This window comes from Diorhabda sublineata, chromosome 5 (assembly GCF_026230105.1).
Source record: "Diorhabda sublineata isolate icDioSubl1.1 chromosome 5, icDioSubl1.1, whole genome shotgun sequence".
NCBI lineage: Eukaryota > Metazoa > Arthropoda > Insecta > Coleoptera > Chrysomelidae > Diorhabda > Diorhabda sublineata.
In genome coordinates, this window is record NC_079478.1 from 19,129,539 (window position 1) to 19,143,962 (window position 14,424).

The 14,424-nt window shown below is 31.3% G+C and overlaps 1 protein-coding gene across 1 annotated transcript in view; it reads left to right on the forward strand.

The window, feature by feature from the left end:
* LOC130444633 (RNA polymerase II-associated protein 1) overlaps positions 1 to 14,424 on the forward strand; it is a 28,849-nt gene that overhangs the window by 1,247 nt on the left and 13,178 nt on the right. Inside the window, exons 3-11 of the mRNA XM_056779878.1 lie at positions 58 to 309; positions 445 to 749; positions 1,727 to 1,858; positions 6,539 to 6,910; positions 8,319 to 8,485; positions 8,542 to 8,644; positions 8,729 to 8,869; positions 8,956 to 9,178; positions 13,818 to 13,957. Of these exons, the coding sequence (XP_056635856.1) occupies positions 58 to 309; positions 445 to 749; positions 1,727 to 1,858; positions 6,539 to 6,910; positions 8,319 to 8,485; positions 8,542 to 8,644; positions 8,729 to 8,869; positions 8,956 to 9,178; positions 13,818 to 13,957 (1,835 nt within the window). The remainder of the gene's footprint in view (positions 1 to 57; positions 310 to 444; positions 750 to 1,726; positions 1,859 to 6,538; positions 6,911 to 8,318; positions 8,486 to 8,541; positions 8,645 to 8,728; positions 8,870 to 8,955; positions 9,179 to 13,817; positions 13,958 to 14,424) is intronic.

The following is a 14,424-nucleotide window of genomic DNA, read 5'->3' on the forward strand; positions in this document are numbered from 1 at the left end:
CCATACTTTGGTTATTTCTCAGATTATTTCAGAATAAGATTATTGTGTTTGCATTAGGTAACAACTGATACTGGTAAAGGGAGTCTCTTTTCCCAACAAATGAAAAAGACAAAAAAAGAGGAAGTTTCAATGGAAATGGATAGTATTCCAATTATTGAAAGTAATATTACCATTAAAGAACATTGTGAACCTTCTTCTAGTGGTATTAGCACCAGTAATCATAAACCCGAAAGTTTACCAAATCAGAGTTACATTCTAACAGGAGAGGATAGTCAACAAATCCACCAAGAAAATGTACATCGCTTGAAGGTATTCATGCATGTTTTACATTTCAATTTGATAAAAAATATTTCACAAATTAATTTTAATTCATCACCTGAAAAATAATTATAAGCTGAAATATACATTATTATGTATATTTAGTTTTTATATTCAAATTTTTAGAATATGACTGTACAAGAAATAATAGAAGAAAGAGAAAAATTATTATCAATGATGGATCCAGCAATTATACAATTTCTAAGGTCCAGGAGAAAAAAGGAACATATAGCAACTAGAAATCCTCCAATTAGTGAACAAAACAAAGCAGCAGAAAGTGTTAAAATTGAGGAAATTGATACTACATTTGAAATTTTAACTCAGCCAAAAGCTGATAAATGGTTAAATTTTGATATTGTTGAAACAAATAAATTAGCTTGGATGAAAAATATTGATATACCAAAAATAAAAAGTGAGAAATTTGAGGCAAGGTAAGTTATCTATAATTTTTGTATACTTTTAAATTTTAAAACTTGGAGACTAATTTTTCTTTTCATATATATCAAAACTGGGCAAGGGCACTCAGTCGTAGTTTTTTTTCAATTTAACGAAAAATTTGAAATTGTTACGCTGCTCCTGTTTTTTGTCACACATCATCTTAAACTGCTACTGCACAAATACTATAATAGTTACTGAAACATGTTTTGGGATGTGCATAGACAAGATATCTAGATACCCATCGCACTACTCGTTTTTTACCCAACCCGTTTTTTACAATGATTGGGGCATTTCATTTTTGGATTATACAACCAAACTATGTGATTAGTGGCCACACAGAAGCCTGCACTCACTGTCGTGGATATCTCCTGCGCGATTTGCAGGTTTGAGTTTTTCACAAAGATATTTTGGCAAACAATGATTGTAGAAGTTTATTGAAATTTTTGTTATGAAGTCTTTGACAGTGGGATAGCATGAATATTTAATTCATTTAGAGGCACTTGTTTTGTATAACCTGCAGGGCGTGGGAATTATGATTGGTTCCTGTCTAATAGGCTGGGATTGCATATGTTATAATTGGTCTTGCAATTTATTTGTATAGTACAGTAACCTTGTTAGTGAAAAGTGGGCTGTTGAACTGAGCGGAAGGGAAATTGTTAGGGAATTACTATGCTCCTGACGAAAACGCTGTGGATTACAAACGCCTGGTGCTCCCTTATGAGGTTTCTGCTTTGTCCACACCTACCTTTCTCCTGGTAAGGTAGTTGTGGTTTTATCAGTGTAATTATCAACAGCATACTAGAAAGTTATGTTGATTTTAAAAAGGTGCTATAAATTTAGATACCAAAAAGTATAGTGATTTCATTTTAAATTCGGGTTTAAATTAGTTACTTTATCTAATGTACCTCAAGATATAAGTAGAAATATCAGTTTTAGCTTTAATGTACTTATAAATAATTTTCTTTTGAAGGTTTGATTTTGAAGGCTGGATATTACCTTATTCACAATCAGAAATTACTGAAAAGAATAGAGCTTTGTACCATCATGGAGACGAACCTGGTAGACCTGGTTACACCTTACAGGAACTTTTCCAACTTTCTAGGTTGGTATATCTTTAATCATATAATAATTTTTAAAATTGTATCACAAGAGGACTTTTTGGAAACTATGATCAGGTAGTGATGTGGGGAGGAAAATTTACCTGAAAATTTTCGACTGTTTTTCCGGAAAATTTTCAATGTCGAAAAAGCAATTTTTTATAAATTTTTTTTATAGCACATGTATGAACTTTCCATTCTTTTATTAGTTTTCTTTTATTTGTCAATTTCTGTACCATTTAAACACAAACTATAGGTTATAATTCTAACTTTGTAATCCACATGAATTAAATATTTGATTCTGTTTTACTTAAAATTTGTCCCATTGTTTAATTTAAGTCACCATATTTCATATCATAACAAAAAAGCACTGGAAATGAATCACCCATTTCTTTTGTTATTTGATAAAATAAAGTAATTAGGTAGTGGCAAAAGCCAGAAGATGGCACCACTGCTATAAAGAGAATTGTTTAGTGGAACTAAAGCAAAATTAATCCTGCTCTCTGTGAAGAAAAATAGGTAACCAGAAAAAAACAAGTGTGTAGGAACATTTTGATGAAGTCCATGAAGGCAACAAAATGATTGGTAAATGTAAATATTGTGATCAGAGATATGCAAATAATGCCGCAAGGATGAAAAAACATTTATGTGCATGTAAAAAATGTCCAGAAAGAATAAAATGCATTTTTCAAAAGTTTGTGCAACATAAGACAGGAGAAACTTCTTGTGGAAGAAATGTGCTTCAGATATCACATGTAAGTAAACAATTTTTTTATTTATTCTTAATAATAGTGTTAAACCATAGTTATGTGTATATAACTTAATTTTTGGCTGAGTTATTCACTTTTATTTGCCAGTAATTTGATAAAAGGTATAGATATCTACTGAATCAAATAATAATAATTGTTTTAAATTCTTAATTGAATGCACCTTCTATATTGTTTTTAAGTACTTTTCCTTAAAAGGATATCCTTTATAAATATAACATAGATTACAATATATTCTATGAGAATAAGAAATCTATACAAAACATTTTTACAAGTGTTGAATTGAAAGAAATGGGCATAAATATATTTAAATAAGAAAATAAATTTAAGAAAACTGATGATGTGAAAAAAAAATAAATATATATTTATCAGGTATACTATATATGTTTTTAAATCAAAAACAAAACTAGTAAAACCCAAACTTATTTAAATTATTGCATACATGTAGTGTTTGTGAAAAAGTTTATTTTAATTAATGTAAAGAATATTATGAAGTTGAAGAATAAGTTTTCACTAAACAAGTTTTTATTTCTTTTCATCAATACTTAAGAAAAATTGAAACCAAAACTCATTCAAATAAAGAATGAAAAACAAAACCTTGCTCTTCGAGTTTCTCTGAGCTAGATGTAGAAGTAAACCATGCACTACAGCATGTAAATTTGATCTTTTTGTCATGCATTTAATTTTAAACATGAGACTTTACCAACTTAGGAATATCTCGGGTACATGGCTGTAATTTTCTCTTTTAGATTTTGCTTTCTATGTTGGCGGGCCTGAGCAAAGGTCTGGTATGTCTGCTAGTTTTGTTTTAAATAAAAGTTAAATTACGTTATTTTTCTGTCATTGCAGGTGCATGAAACTGAAGAAAGTAAGGTTAGTCTGCCAATGGATCTCAGTGAAGCAACTCAGAAGCAACTTCAAGCAGCTATTCAAATTCAAAGAATATCTTATCAAGATTTGTTGACAAAATGTCAACAGAAGACAAAGAAAAAGCAGACGAGACATTGGCACGTGCTATATTTGCAAGTGGAACCCCACTTTCAATTACTGAAAATAAATATTGGGTGGAACACTACAAACATATTCGTCCATCAAAAAATCCATCCATTCAAAAAATTGCTGAAGCGGAATCATTGACACTGCTCACGGATGGATGGACTGACATACAAGGAAATCCTTTGATGAACATAATGTTTGCAACACCTCAGCCAATATTCTTAAAAACAGTGAATACAAAATCTTCTCGTCATACTGGAGAATACATAGCAGAAATTTTGAGAACAGAGATCGAAAGAGTAGGGCATTCCAAAGTAATAGCTCTTGTATCTGACAATGCAAGCAACATGAAATTAGCTTGGCATAAGTTACAGGAACAATATCCTCACTTGATTATATTTGGTTGCCTTGCTCATGGATTAAACCTTTTGGCAAAAGATATAATAAGTTTGAATTCAATTTGAACAATATTGTCAAAATGCAAGGCAATTGTCAAATTGTTTAAGAATCACCACATTGAAAATCAAACATTGAAGTTACAGTTATATTTAAAAAAATCGATGCCAAAATAAATGAGCAATTGCCTTTTTCACCCCTGACCAAACAAGAAGACAAGTTCGTTAAATCATTTTTAACTGACAGAGACAATTTCTGTTTTCAGCCAGTGCACTTAGCTGCAAATCTTTTGGATCCACGATATTGTGGACAAAATTTGTCAAAAGATGATTTAATGCCAGCTATTGAAGCCATAATTGAAGTTGCTAAAAACACTCCTGGTATCAATGAAGTTACAGTAATGACAGATATAGCAGAATACAAAGCAAAACAAAAGCTCTGGAGTAAAGACATTATTTGGAAAGCTGCCTGTAAAATATCTCCAACAACTTGGTGGAAAGGTTATTGCAGTACAAGAGAATTATCTAGGGTTGCAGTCAGAATTTTGAATATTACCCCAACTGCCGCTTCATGTGAACGCAACTGGAAGGCATTTAACAACATTAAAACAAAAAAGAGAAATAGATTGACAGATGAACGCACTGTGAAACTAGTATTGGTTTCACAAAATCTTCATTTGTTAAGTGATGACAATGTCATGTTTTTAAATTCTAATTATGATCATGATCTGTTAAACGAAAACACGGATGCAGATTTTTCACCTAGTTGTAGCAGCGATTCTGATTTAAGTCGCTTTCCAATTCTGAGAGTGACCTAGAAAGTTAGGACATCAACATCATAGAATATTGGTGCTTTCACAGTTAGAAAAATGTTTGCAGAAAAAATATGATCATAATCATATTATGTTTGATTTTTCCCCCCACAAATTCTTACATATAAAGTTTGGTCATTTGTTTCGATTTTAAATACACTTTTGTAGTAATTCAACTTTTTCATAAAATCATTAATAAAAAAAGATTAATTTTTTTAAAGAGAAATATGCGTTATTTTAGAATATACTTTTGTTTTCATTTTAAAAATTCATTGATCAATTTAATAAATAAAATATGCTCCGATATTGTATTTAATTAATCACTGAGATATTATATATGCATAACAATTATTATAGAATTATTACATTTTATCTTTTCAGCTTTATACATGATTAAAAATTTATAAACCACGATTTCTATGCTTTGATAAGTATTTAATTTTGATTTTTTTTGTGTATTTTTGTTTGTTTGTTTGAAGAGGTAAAAGGGCATCATATCCATTCCATAGTTGTAAAAAGCTCCAATTTCATTTACTTGCAGTCTCTAATGAACTAGAGTTTAATTTTACAATACCATATTAATTTAGTTGCTTGGAAAATTTTCCACAACTCTATAATCAGGTTAACCCAATCATAATCTAAATGTAGAAAATTATCCTGGATCACATTCATTGTTATTAAGAATCTGTTCAAGCAAATCTGGTCGTGGTCATATGATAGAATCCTTTCTACCCTGGCAGTGGGTAAATACTATCAACTGATGGGTTGTTTCATTTGTCTATGGTTTTTTGAACTTCAAAAATTATTTATTCCTCTTAAATGGCTACCTTCTATTAATACTCATAAACAGTGTCATTGATAGGTTACTGAGGTTTGCGTTTTTATAATTTTCGGGATTTCAGCATAAAAATAGCTTATTAGTATTGTACCGGGTGTCCCAATAAGAATGGCTCTCGACCATATCTTGGGAACCGTTTATAGTACAGCTTCGGGAAAAAAAAATTATAACAAAAGTGACCTCGAGAAAAACCTGGAAATTATTTATAGAGTTGTAGGTCCACCGCTAGAGGGCGTAATTAAATACCGAAAATTATAAAATAACTAATTTACTTAATTTAATTAATTAAGATGCATTCAAACTATGATTATCGTATTCTTCAAGATATTCAGCGCATATTTGATTTTACAAGTTTCAGTCTATCTCTTCAAATAAGAGGGGGGGGAGGGGGAAACGGGAGCTTTATCATGAAAAAACGCTTGTAAGTCCAGTTCTACTTAACCTATCTATGCAAACTTAGTCTTTTTGAAGAGAGCTTCTTTCTACCATTGTAAGAGTTATAATTTTGAAACAACCTAATGAGTAACGTATACGCTAGAGGGCGCTATTTTTTTTAAATCAAACTATCCTTGATAAATGTTGAATGGAAACATGCAGTTTTAATTAAGGAATATAAAAGTAGACCAAATTAGCAACAGAGTAGCGAAAAACTGTATATCGATATCTTTTTCGTATTACGAGATAACTAAGAAATGTGTAAATTTTAAGCATTTTCCTTTAAACATAAACGACGTTTAGAAACTGTGATCTAAATCTCGTTGTGGGTTAGGATTTGTAATCAGCTATTAGGTGATCTACCTGAACCTGCTTTATAGTTTCCAAAAAGTCCTAAACTGATATGATTTCTATTTGAATGTCAATTTTCTTATTTTTCTAGATCAAGTATTATCCAACAAAAAGTATTAGCCCTAAATACGATAGCTAACATTTTATCTTTGAATTCCACAGGTGTTTATGATGAAATTATAGATGTGCCCATAGAACAGATTTTTTTTGTAATTCGTTTTTGTCTAGATGATAATACACCATCAATTTTAAATGCTAGTATCAGAGCTATGAGAAATCTAATTTACTCCCAAGTAGATGAAACTTGCTTGGACAGTCTCTTAGGCTTTGGCTTGGGACTTATTCAGCCTGTTTTGGCTATTGATAATGAGATGGAAGATGATAACACCGTTAATGACCAACAACTAGCAGAAAAGGACATAGTTAAATGTTTGGCAAGGACAGATATACTAACTAGAATAAGGTAATTAAAAATGAAAATCATTTTGTCTCTAATCCACATCTTTTTTAATTTGATAAGTAAATTTTGTCTCTCTACCATTTTTAATGGTTAGTAACCAAAAGTAAACAAATTATTACACAAAATATTATATTTTGTGGCTTTTACACTAGACTTATTTGGGAAATTGTCATATTTCTCAATAGGGATAACAGGAACTTATTAAAATAGAGGTGAGAACATAGATTAGGATTATGGCATCTTTTCCTATCTGTTCTTGCATTGCTAAAGTTGAAGTTCATCATGTCTGTTCTTACTTCAACTTCTTACGATGAGTACTGCCATGTAATGGTCAGGGTGAGGGCTATCAAAAACTCATCTTATCTGAGGGGATGAAAAAACCTTAACTCTTCTATTTTGCTTTATAACAATTACTTCCATTTTTTAACTTTTTATCATGACCAGTGGCGTAGCTACGCGTGAGAGAAGTGGGCTCTGGTCTACTGCCTCGCGCTTAAAGAGGCCTCGTGATACCTACAAAATCACTATTGAAAATTTTGTAAATAGATCCACGAATTTAGAGAAACGGCTTTAATGAATGTACTGCAAAAGCCTACGAATTCATAAAAAATAGCAGTTTTGTGATTCCAATGATATTAAAAGAGAAAATGCTTTACATAAAAAGAAAATGTTTAATTATGAAGTCCATTGTGCTGAATTTAGATTCAGAATTGATTTTTTTTATTACCTTGGTTGACGCCGTAATACCAGAAATTAACACAAGATTTACAACACTCACTGAATATTGAAATAATTTTGTACAGCAAAAATAATTTAAAACCTTTGCAAAATATCGAACTTTTTGTGCCTTATCCACCAAACTCCATTAAAGACGCCAGTCAGATGATTCAATACATAATTACAAATGAACTGGAACATATCTATCCTAATGTTTACATTGCTATTAGAATTAGGTTAACTATGCCTGAGAGTACAGCTTCAACAGAAAGAAGTTAAAAATTATTAAAAACTGTTTAAGACCACTCATTTGTATTTTATCACATCATGAGTAGGAAAGTCATATCAATACATATTTGCTAAGATAAATTTATTAGGTAGATCTTGGGAACGAAAGAAAAGAGGCCTCGCTGTTGCGATTTTGCCAAGTCTATATTAGTCCATGTTATGCCACTGATCATGATTGTATATCTGTGTAACTATGTTACCAATAATCAAACATTAAGTATTAATATCAGTCTATGTTATTCACTCTGCTTTAGATATTTGTCATTCCATTTTTGCCAAATATTGTATCTTTCAAAAATGTTTTGTTTCAACACACAACTGGTATCTATATTATAATTATTACTTTTTATTTTCTCTAAACTTATATATTTCTTACAATATAATTTACTGTGAAACATATTTTAAGGTATATTATAAATACAGTTCAACCCCCACTGGAATCATTAGTTTATTGTATGGATATTTTAATAAGACTCAGTAGAGATTCAGAATTTATATTGCAGAAGATCATGGACTGTGAAGGCCTCATCGACAATATAGTAAAACATTTTATCCCTAAAGTTTTTGGAAAAGGTATAATTTCAAAAATAAATGCATCATTTTAATTACTTGTATATGAATGTATTTAGGTACTTCCTCATCACCATATGGTTTGCCATTACTTCAGGCAATTAAATTATTAAGGGTATTGTCATCTAGAAGTAAAAATATAGCAACTAAATTTATAACGAAGTAAGTGATTTTATTTAGAACATGAAAATATTTATCACCATCAATTAGAACAATAATCGTAAATGGTTTTCAAATATTTTGTAGGTACAGAATTTTTGATTCTATAATTTTGTATCTTTCAAATGATACATTTTCTTTGAATGTTAATGGATTGAAACTTCAAACAGAGTGCATGCATTTTTGGAATTTGTTAGTTTATTATGGATTAACATTGGACTATTTCAGGCAAGATTTTTTTATATTGCTGTTAATAGAATTCTTGCTTGTTTTTCTAATTGATAAATTAAATTTATTTGATTTAATTTTTGTAGTATTTTGCAGCCCACTTTGCTCAATTTACTGGATTATCACTATAAAAATACAAATCTCGAAATGACAACTACTTATATACGATTAGGTCATGTATCAGCCTTGTTGATATTACTGTCTAACGTTGCAAGACAAAACTATCCTCTTATTGCACCATTTCTAACACTATTTGATTTATGTTTGTGCAAATGGAGTGCTCAATTCTACAATTTAAAGGAGTATATGGTGAGTATTTATTTCATATTTGAAAAATTATATAACTTTCATTTTCTTCTACTAACCATTGATTCGTCTATTTAAAAAGTGCCATTCCACTTCAATTTGAAAAGTACCATAGGTAACTTGCAAAGTTTGCAAAAGTATGCTACACCACACACACATTATGCAATACTTTAGAATTCAACTTGTGTTTAACATCAGTCATAAAATGTCTCTTATACTATTAACGCCTGTTTTCTTCTTTGTGATAGTTAGTTTTTTGTACTTTGTACATACATAAGAAAATGTATATTCCGATTTTTTGTTGTTCTTATTCCTAACTTTTCGACATACAGGATGTTACCATATGCTAATGCTAAGCGCTTTGACGACTTATTTTTTGGTAGCTTAATAAAAATACATTATTAATAATTATTGAATCTCGTTTATTGATTTTAGGCAACTAATTTGAAATAAATTCAGTTAAGTGAATAGTCAAATCTTATTTGTAAGAAAAATAGAGAAACAGTCTATACAGAGGCTTACTTGACACTTTTTACACATTGTTTTGTCTGGCGACAAACATTCCCCAGCACACCGACGCCGCTTATTATTAGGAATTCTAACAATAAAGTGGTCTTTTATGTCAAACCCGAGATCATTGGAAACTCTTTAAGGAAGCTGATGTAGATGCTAACACTTGACCAGAAACCTTTGAAGATAAAAATTGAAATGTCTCGCCTAAATTGCAGTTGCGTCAGACTTCATTCATCACCTCCCATATTGAAATTATGGGTGCCAACAACATACAATAACAATTTGATTTTACATGCTACATTCACTGCCCCAATAATACTATCCCATTAGATCACTGCACCCACTAAGTCATATCATTTCGTCTATGGAAGTTTGGATAAGGACAATTTTTAAACAATGAATTCAATGTTTTCTCAATAAGCATATATGAAACATCATCATCTATAAAAAGTTCCAGCCATTGTTCATGAGAAAGTACGACGGTTCTGTTTATTGGTAGTTCTTTTTGTGATGAGGCGCCGAGTATCTTTGCTTCCTCATTTACAATCATTTCTTCCATTCTGCTGTTCTCCGAAAGTTTAATTTTTAGCCGGTGCTGGAAATTGAGCACTTTAAACGTTGTTCACACAACCACCTCCAACTTCATCCCCTAAATCTTAATAAGGTTAGGACGCCGGTATCCGGTGGTTTAGTACATATCTGGTCAATATCCTTGCTGTAAGCAATTTCTACGGCTTCTTTTGGAGCTTAGCCTCTTCTGAAGCAAAAAGTTCTTTTATTAAAAAAAAGAGGTGGTCTATGCGTCTAGCGTTATCAAATGGTAACACATGGCGGCCGTTATATTTTGAATATTTGTTTATAAGCTAAGAACCAACATTTTCAAAATAAAAAGGTGTATACTCACAGAAAATTTGGTTCCATGGAATTTATTTTAACAACAAAAACTATCAGGTAAACAAAGCTCGTAGCTGCTTGACGCCGTCTATACTATATGGTTTTGTTATATTTGCTTGTTTAAACTATTTCAAACAGAAAACGAACTCCATCTCGTTAATATGGTGTAAACTAAGGCTGCAGCGAAAGGATTTATTGGAGTCTACATTCGTATCTATACGGTAACGCTAGGCGTCAATGGGTTATTCTGCAGAAGCAACTATTGGAGTCAGTAAACAATGCCGTAGCTGTAGGCGATAAAATTTAGGCAATTTCCCTTGAAGTAATTTATACAGTAGTAGGAAATATTTTCCATAACACAAGAGTTTCAATGTAAAGTCTTCAACCAACTCACTTCCAGTCTAGTAAATTTCAGTAGAATGTCGTGATAAATTATTATAGACTTAACTGATACATTGACTTCCTTCTCAACTTTACCAGAGCGTAGTTGGAATGTGTTAATGTGGTGTCTTGTGCTTGCCCTTACTTATTAATTTTAAAATTGAATTGTCATAAGCCGAGATATTGCAAATGATGGATTCAACGCTCCCGATATAATCGTCCGCGGCTTTTTGAAATCATGTAGTTTGTAATAAATCTTTTGCATTAATAGTAACATTTAATTCTACATGTATTCCATTGAAAGAGCGATAAAAATTTTGAGTGCGTTAAGCGAAACGTACTTATTGCGATTCTAAAAACTATTATAAAAGATGAGAAAATGGTTACTGTGGATTAAAAAAAAGAAAAAACCCAGGAATTATTTTGGCTTATGTTTAACTTACCACCAGATATAGTAAAATGTAACAGCCAAAAATAGTAAATGATTACCAAAATTAAAACTGCATTTTAATGTGGAATTATAACCAAAGTTTTTACATCTTACCATCCTATTAAAGTAAATGACTCCAAACAAATCATTGTTAACCCAAAAAATAGTTAATGAACACCAAACTATTGACCACATTTTAATTTAAAATGTCATGCAAATATTTAACATATCGAGTAAAATAAATTATTCTAGGTTAACAATTAGTTACCCAAACATAGTAAACAAACTTCTAAAGTTTGACCCTGTATTATTATGAGATTTTTTACTAATGCCGAGCTTTTTATGTCTCTAAATTAATTAACCACTACCAAAAAAAATGATTTTCTTGGGCGTTTATTCAACCAAAGATTAAAAGAGAAAACTTACAAACAATCCTTTATTAAAAACAAACGTAAAAGTAAGTCCTTTTAAAACTAATATTAAAAATTTTTAAAATCTTAAAAAGAATATGTCTTCTGTATTAATTTACAGCGGAATTTATGCTTTCTTAGCTTTGGCTAGTCGTCCTCTTTTTCGTTTTATGCCAATCGGAATAGCTGAAGGTGGTTGAACATGCTTAAGCCGAATTCCCAATACAACGAAATGCTTGCAACTACAATCTTTGAGAAACTTTGGGCAATTATATGTGCCGTGTAACAAAGTTGCTTTTTCTCAAGGCATTATTACTTCCCTCTCGCTAAAATGTTGCTCTGTATTCGTCAAAGGTCTCCCACGGCTTTCATAATTTTTACAATCCAAATCCGACCAAGCTGGAATTCTGTATGACTAAATTAGCTCAGTATTAATCTTCGTTAGCACTTGCTTCGAAAGTTTTGCCTAGTGGTAACTTTCTGTCCACGTCTTTATAGATTCTGAGGGCAGTGTAGCAAACCGTCTTTCAGAATTAATTGTGTATTTATTAGACCAGTCTTTGACTATTTCAGAAGCAATTTCTAAAAACCACGCCAGAGGATGACAGTCTCAAAGCGTGTCACCATCTTTTATTGTTTTATTAAAGCATTGTTTGTAGCAGACTTTTTTTGCACACTTTGCTCAACTTTTGTTTGCATCTTCTTTTTCGCATACGCTCAGCACATTCTTATGACTATCTGTTCCAAATGTGCGATCGAAGGCAGTTTGTATTGCCTTGGCTCCATCACAGACCAAAATGTTACATGTTAAAGTGTATGAGTAGAGGGTGAAAGCTGCTTTTTTCAGTGCGGAAAATAAAAATATAAAGTCGCCCGTTCGTTCTGCTGTTGTCACAGCTAATCCAAATTGGTGAAAATGTTTATCTTTGTCTGTATTTCGAATCACAAGTACTGGAAACCATTGTTAAAAATGAGCTTATACGTGGCATCCGTGTGGAGAACAGAACATTGGCGTGATAGATCACTTTAATACTTTATCGTTAACATGAACCGGAAGTTGTCATTTAAATCATCTTTGGAAATTTCATAAGCCATAATAACGACTTCGTGATCATCATCAGGTATTTGAAAGCTTTCTTTTTAATTCAAGCTCTCTCAAGATTATTTCTTCTGGCACGTACTTTTCTGACATATGATTTCAAGATAATTGTTTTAACACTGCAACTTAGTCGGCTGAACTAATCCATTAATTTTACTTATGCTCTTCATAAAATATTTAGGTAGAAGAATAGTTTTTCTATTTCCTTTTTCGTTGCCTCATTTATTCCTCTAGTTGACTGACAGTCATAATTGGGGCATGTTTCAGTACGGAATAATAATATATCATCACATGAGGTCAAATAAAAGATAAATCGCAGCACTGTACACTGTACACTGAATTTCAGCCCGAAGCTTCACTTTGTTAGAACGATAGCAACGTTTTACTTCTTCTTCGGTCTTATAAACTTTTTGTATTGACCAGGTCTTCTCATTTTTAATAAATTCCTTTGAAAATTCAAGCTTTTCTTTGCTTTCGACGTTTTTTAGCATGCTCCGTGATTTTATCACAGTCTTCATCTGATTCCGTTGAAGAATTCAACTGTGGATCACAAAAACTCGGTCCCGCTAAGTTTTCATTCGATATTACAGAGAAGAAACAAAACGAACTCAATGAACACAAATGCTCGCACGTAACTGACTGAAGGTCCGCGAGAGCGCGGTTGATGTTGATCATAAATTTTTGGTAAAACAGTTTAGGATCCCGAAGTATTTTTTGGTGGTTATTATATTTAATCCCATTGTTTTCAAAGAACGATATCAGCAAGTTGAATTTATATTATTATGTACATTATGAATCAAAATCTTAATAAACGTGGAAAGTACTTTTAATAATAGAATTATTTCTTTCCGATGTGCGTTCAATGGCTTATAATTTTTTGTCGTTATGTTTTATTATAATTTTATTTCCTTTCAGTGTGGAAAACTGCAGCTCATAGCATCTTTAGCACATTGTATGACTGCTATAATACAATACATGAAGATTGAAAATGTGGACAACCGGTTTATACAGGTTATAAATTCTGAAGGCTTCAAAGTTGTAACTAGTAATATCAAGTAAGTATATTATTTAACTATAAAAAACATTAAGTTCTTATTGATCTGAGTAATTAACATATATTTGTGCACTTCTTTTCTAAACAGTATAAATATTAAATATTTTCTATATACTATATGTATTTTTGTATGTATATTATATTTTCTGGATTTATCTAGATGTAATTATCGTGAAAGTTTGAGTCTTTAATAAGTCCATTACGGATACCTCCAAAACTGAATCCTGTGTCGGTTGCGCAGTCACTACAAACCACCAACTCATAAGTTGTTTCCGGTTATCTTCGACGTGTAGTGTTTACACTGGTCTAAATATACAGTATCTTTCAAGTTTTAAAATGTATCCCCCCTCCTCATAAACATATCGCCATATGTATTTACTCTCATACATACAGTTAATTAAAACCATATTCACCGACCATCCAATAGTCCTAAATATTCACGACATCTCTCATTGATTCCATCGCACA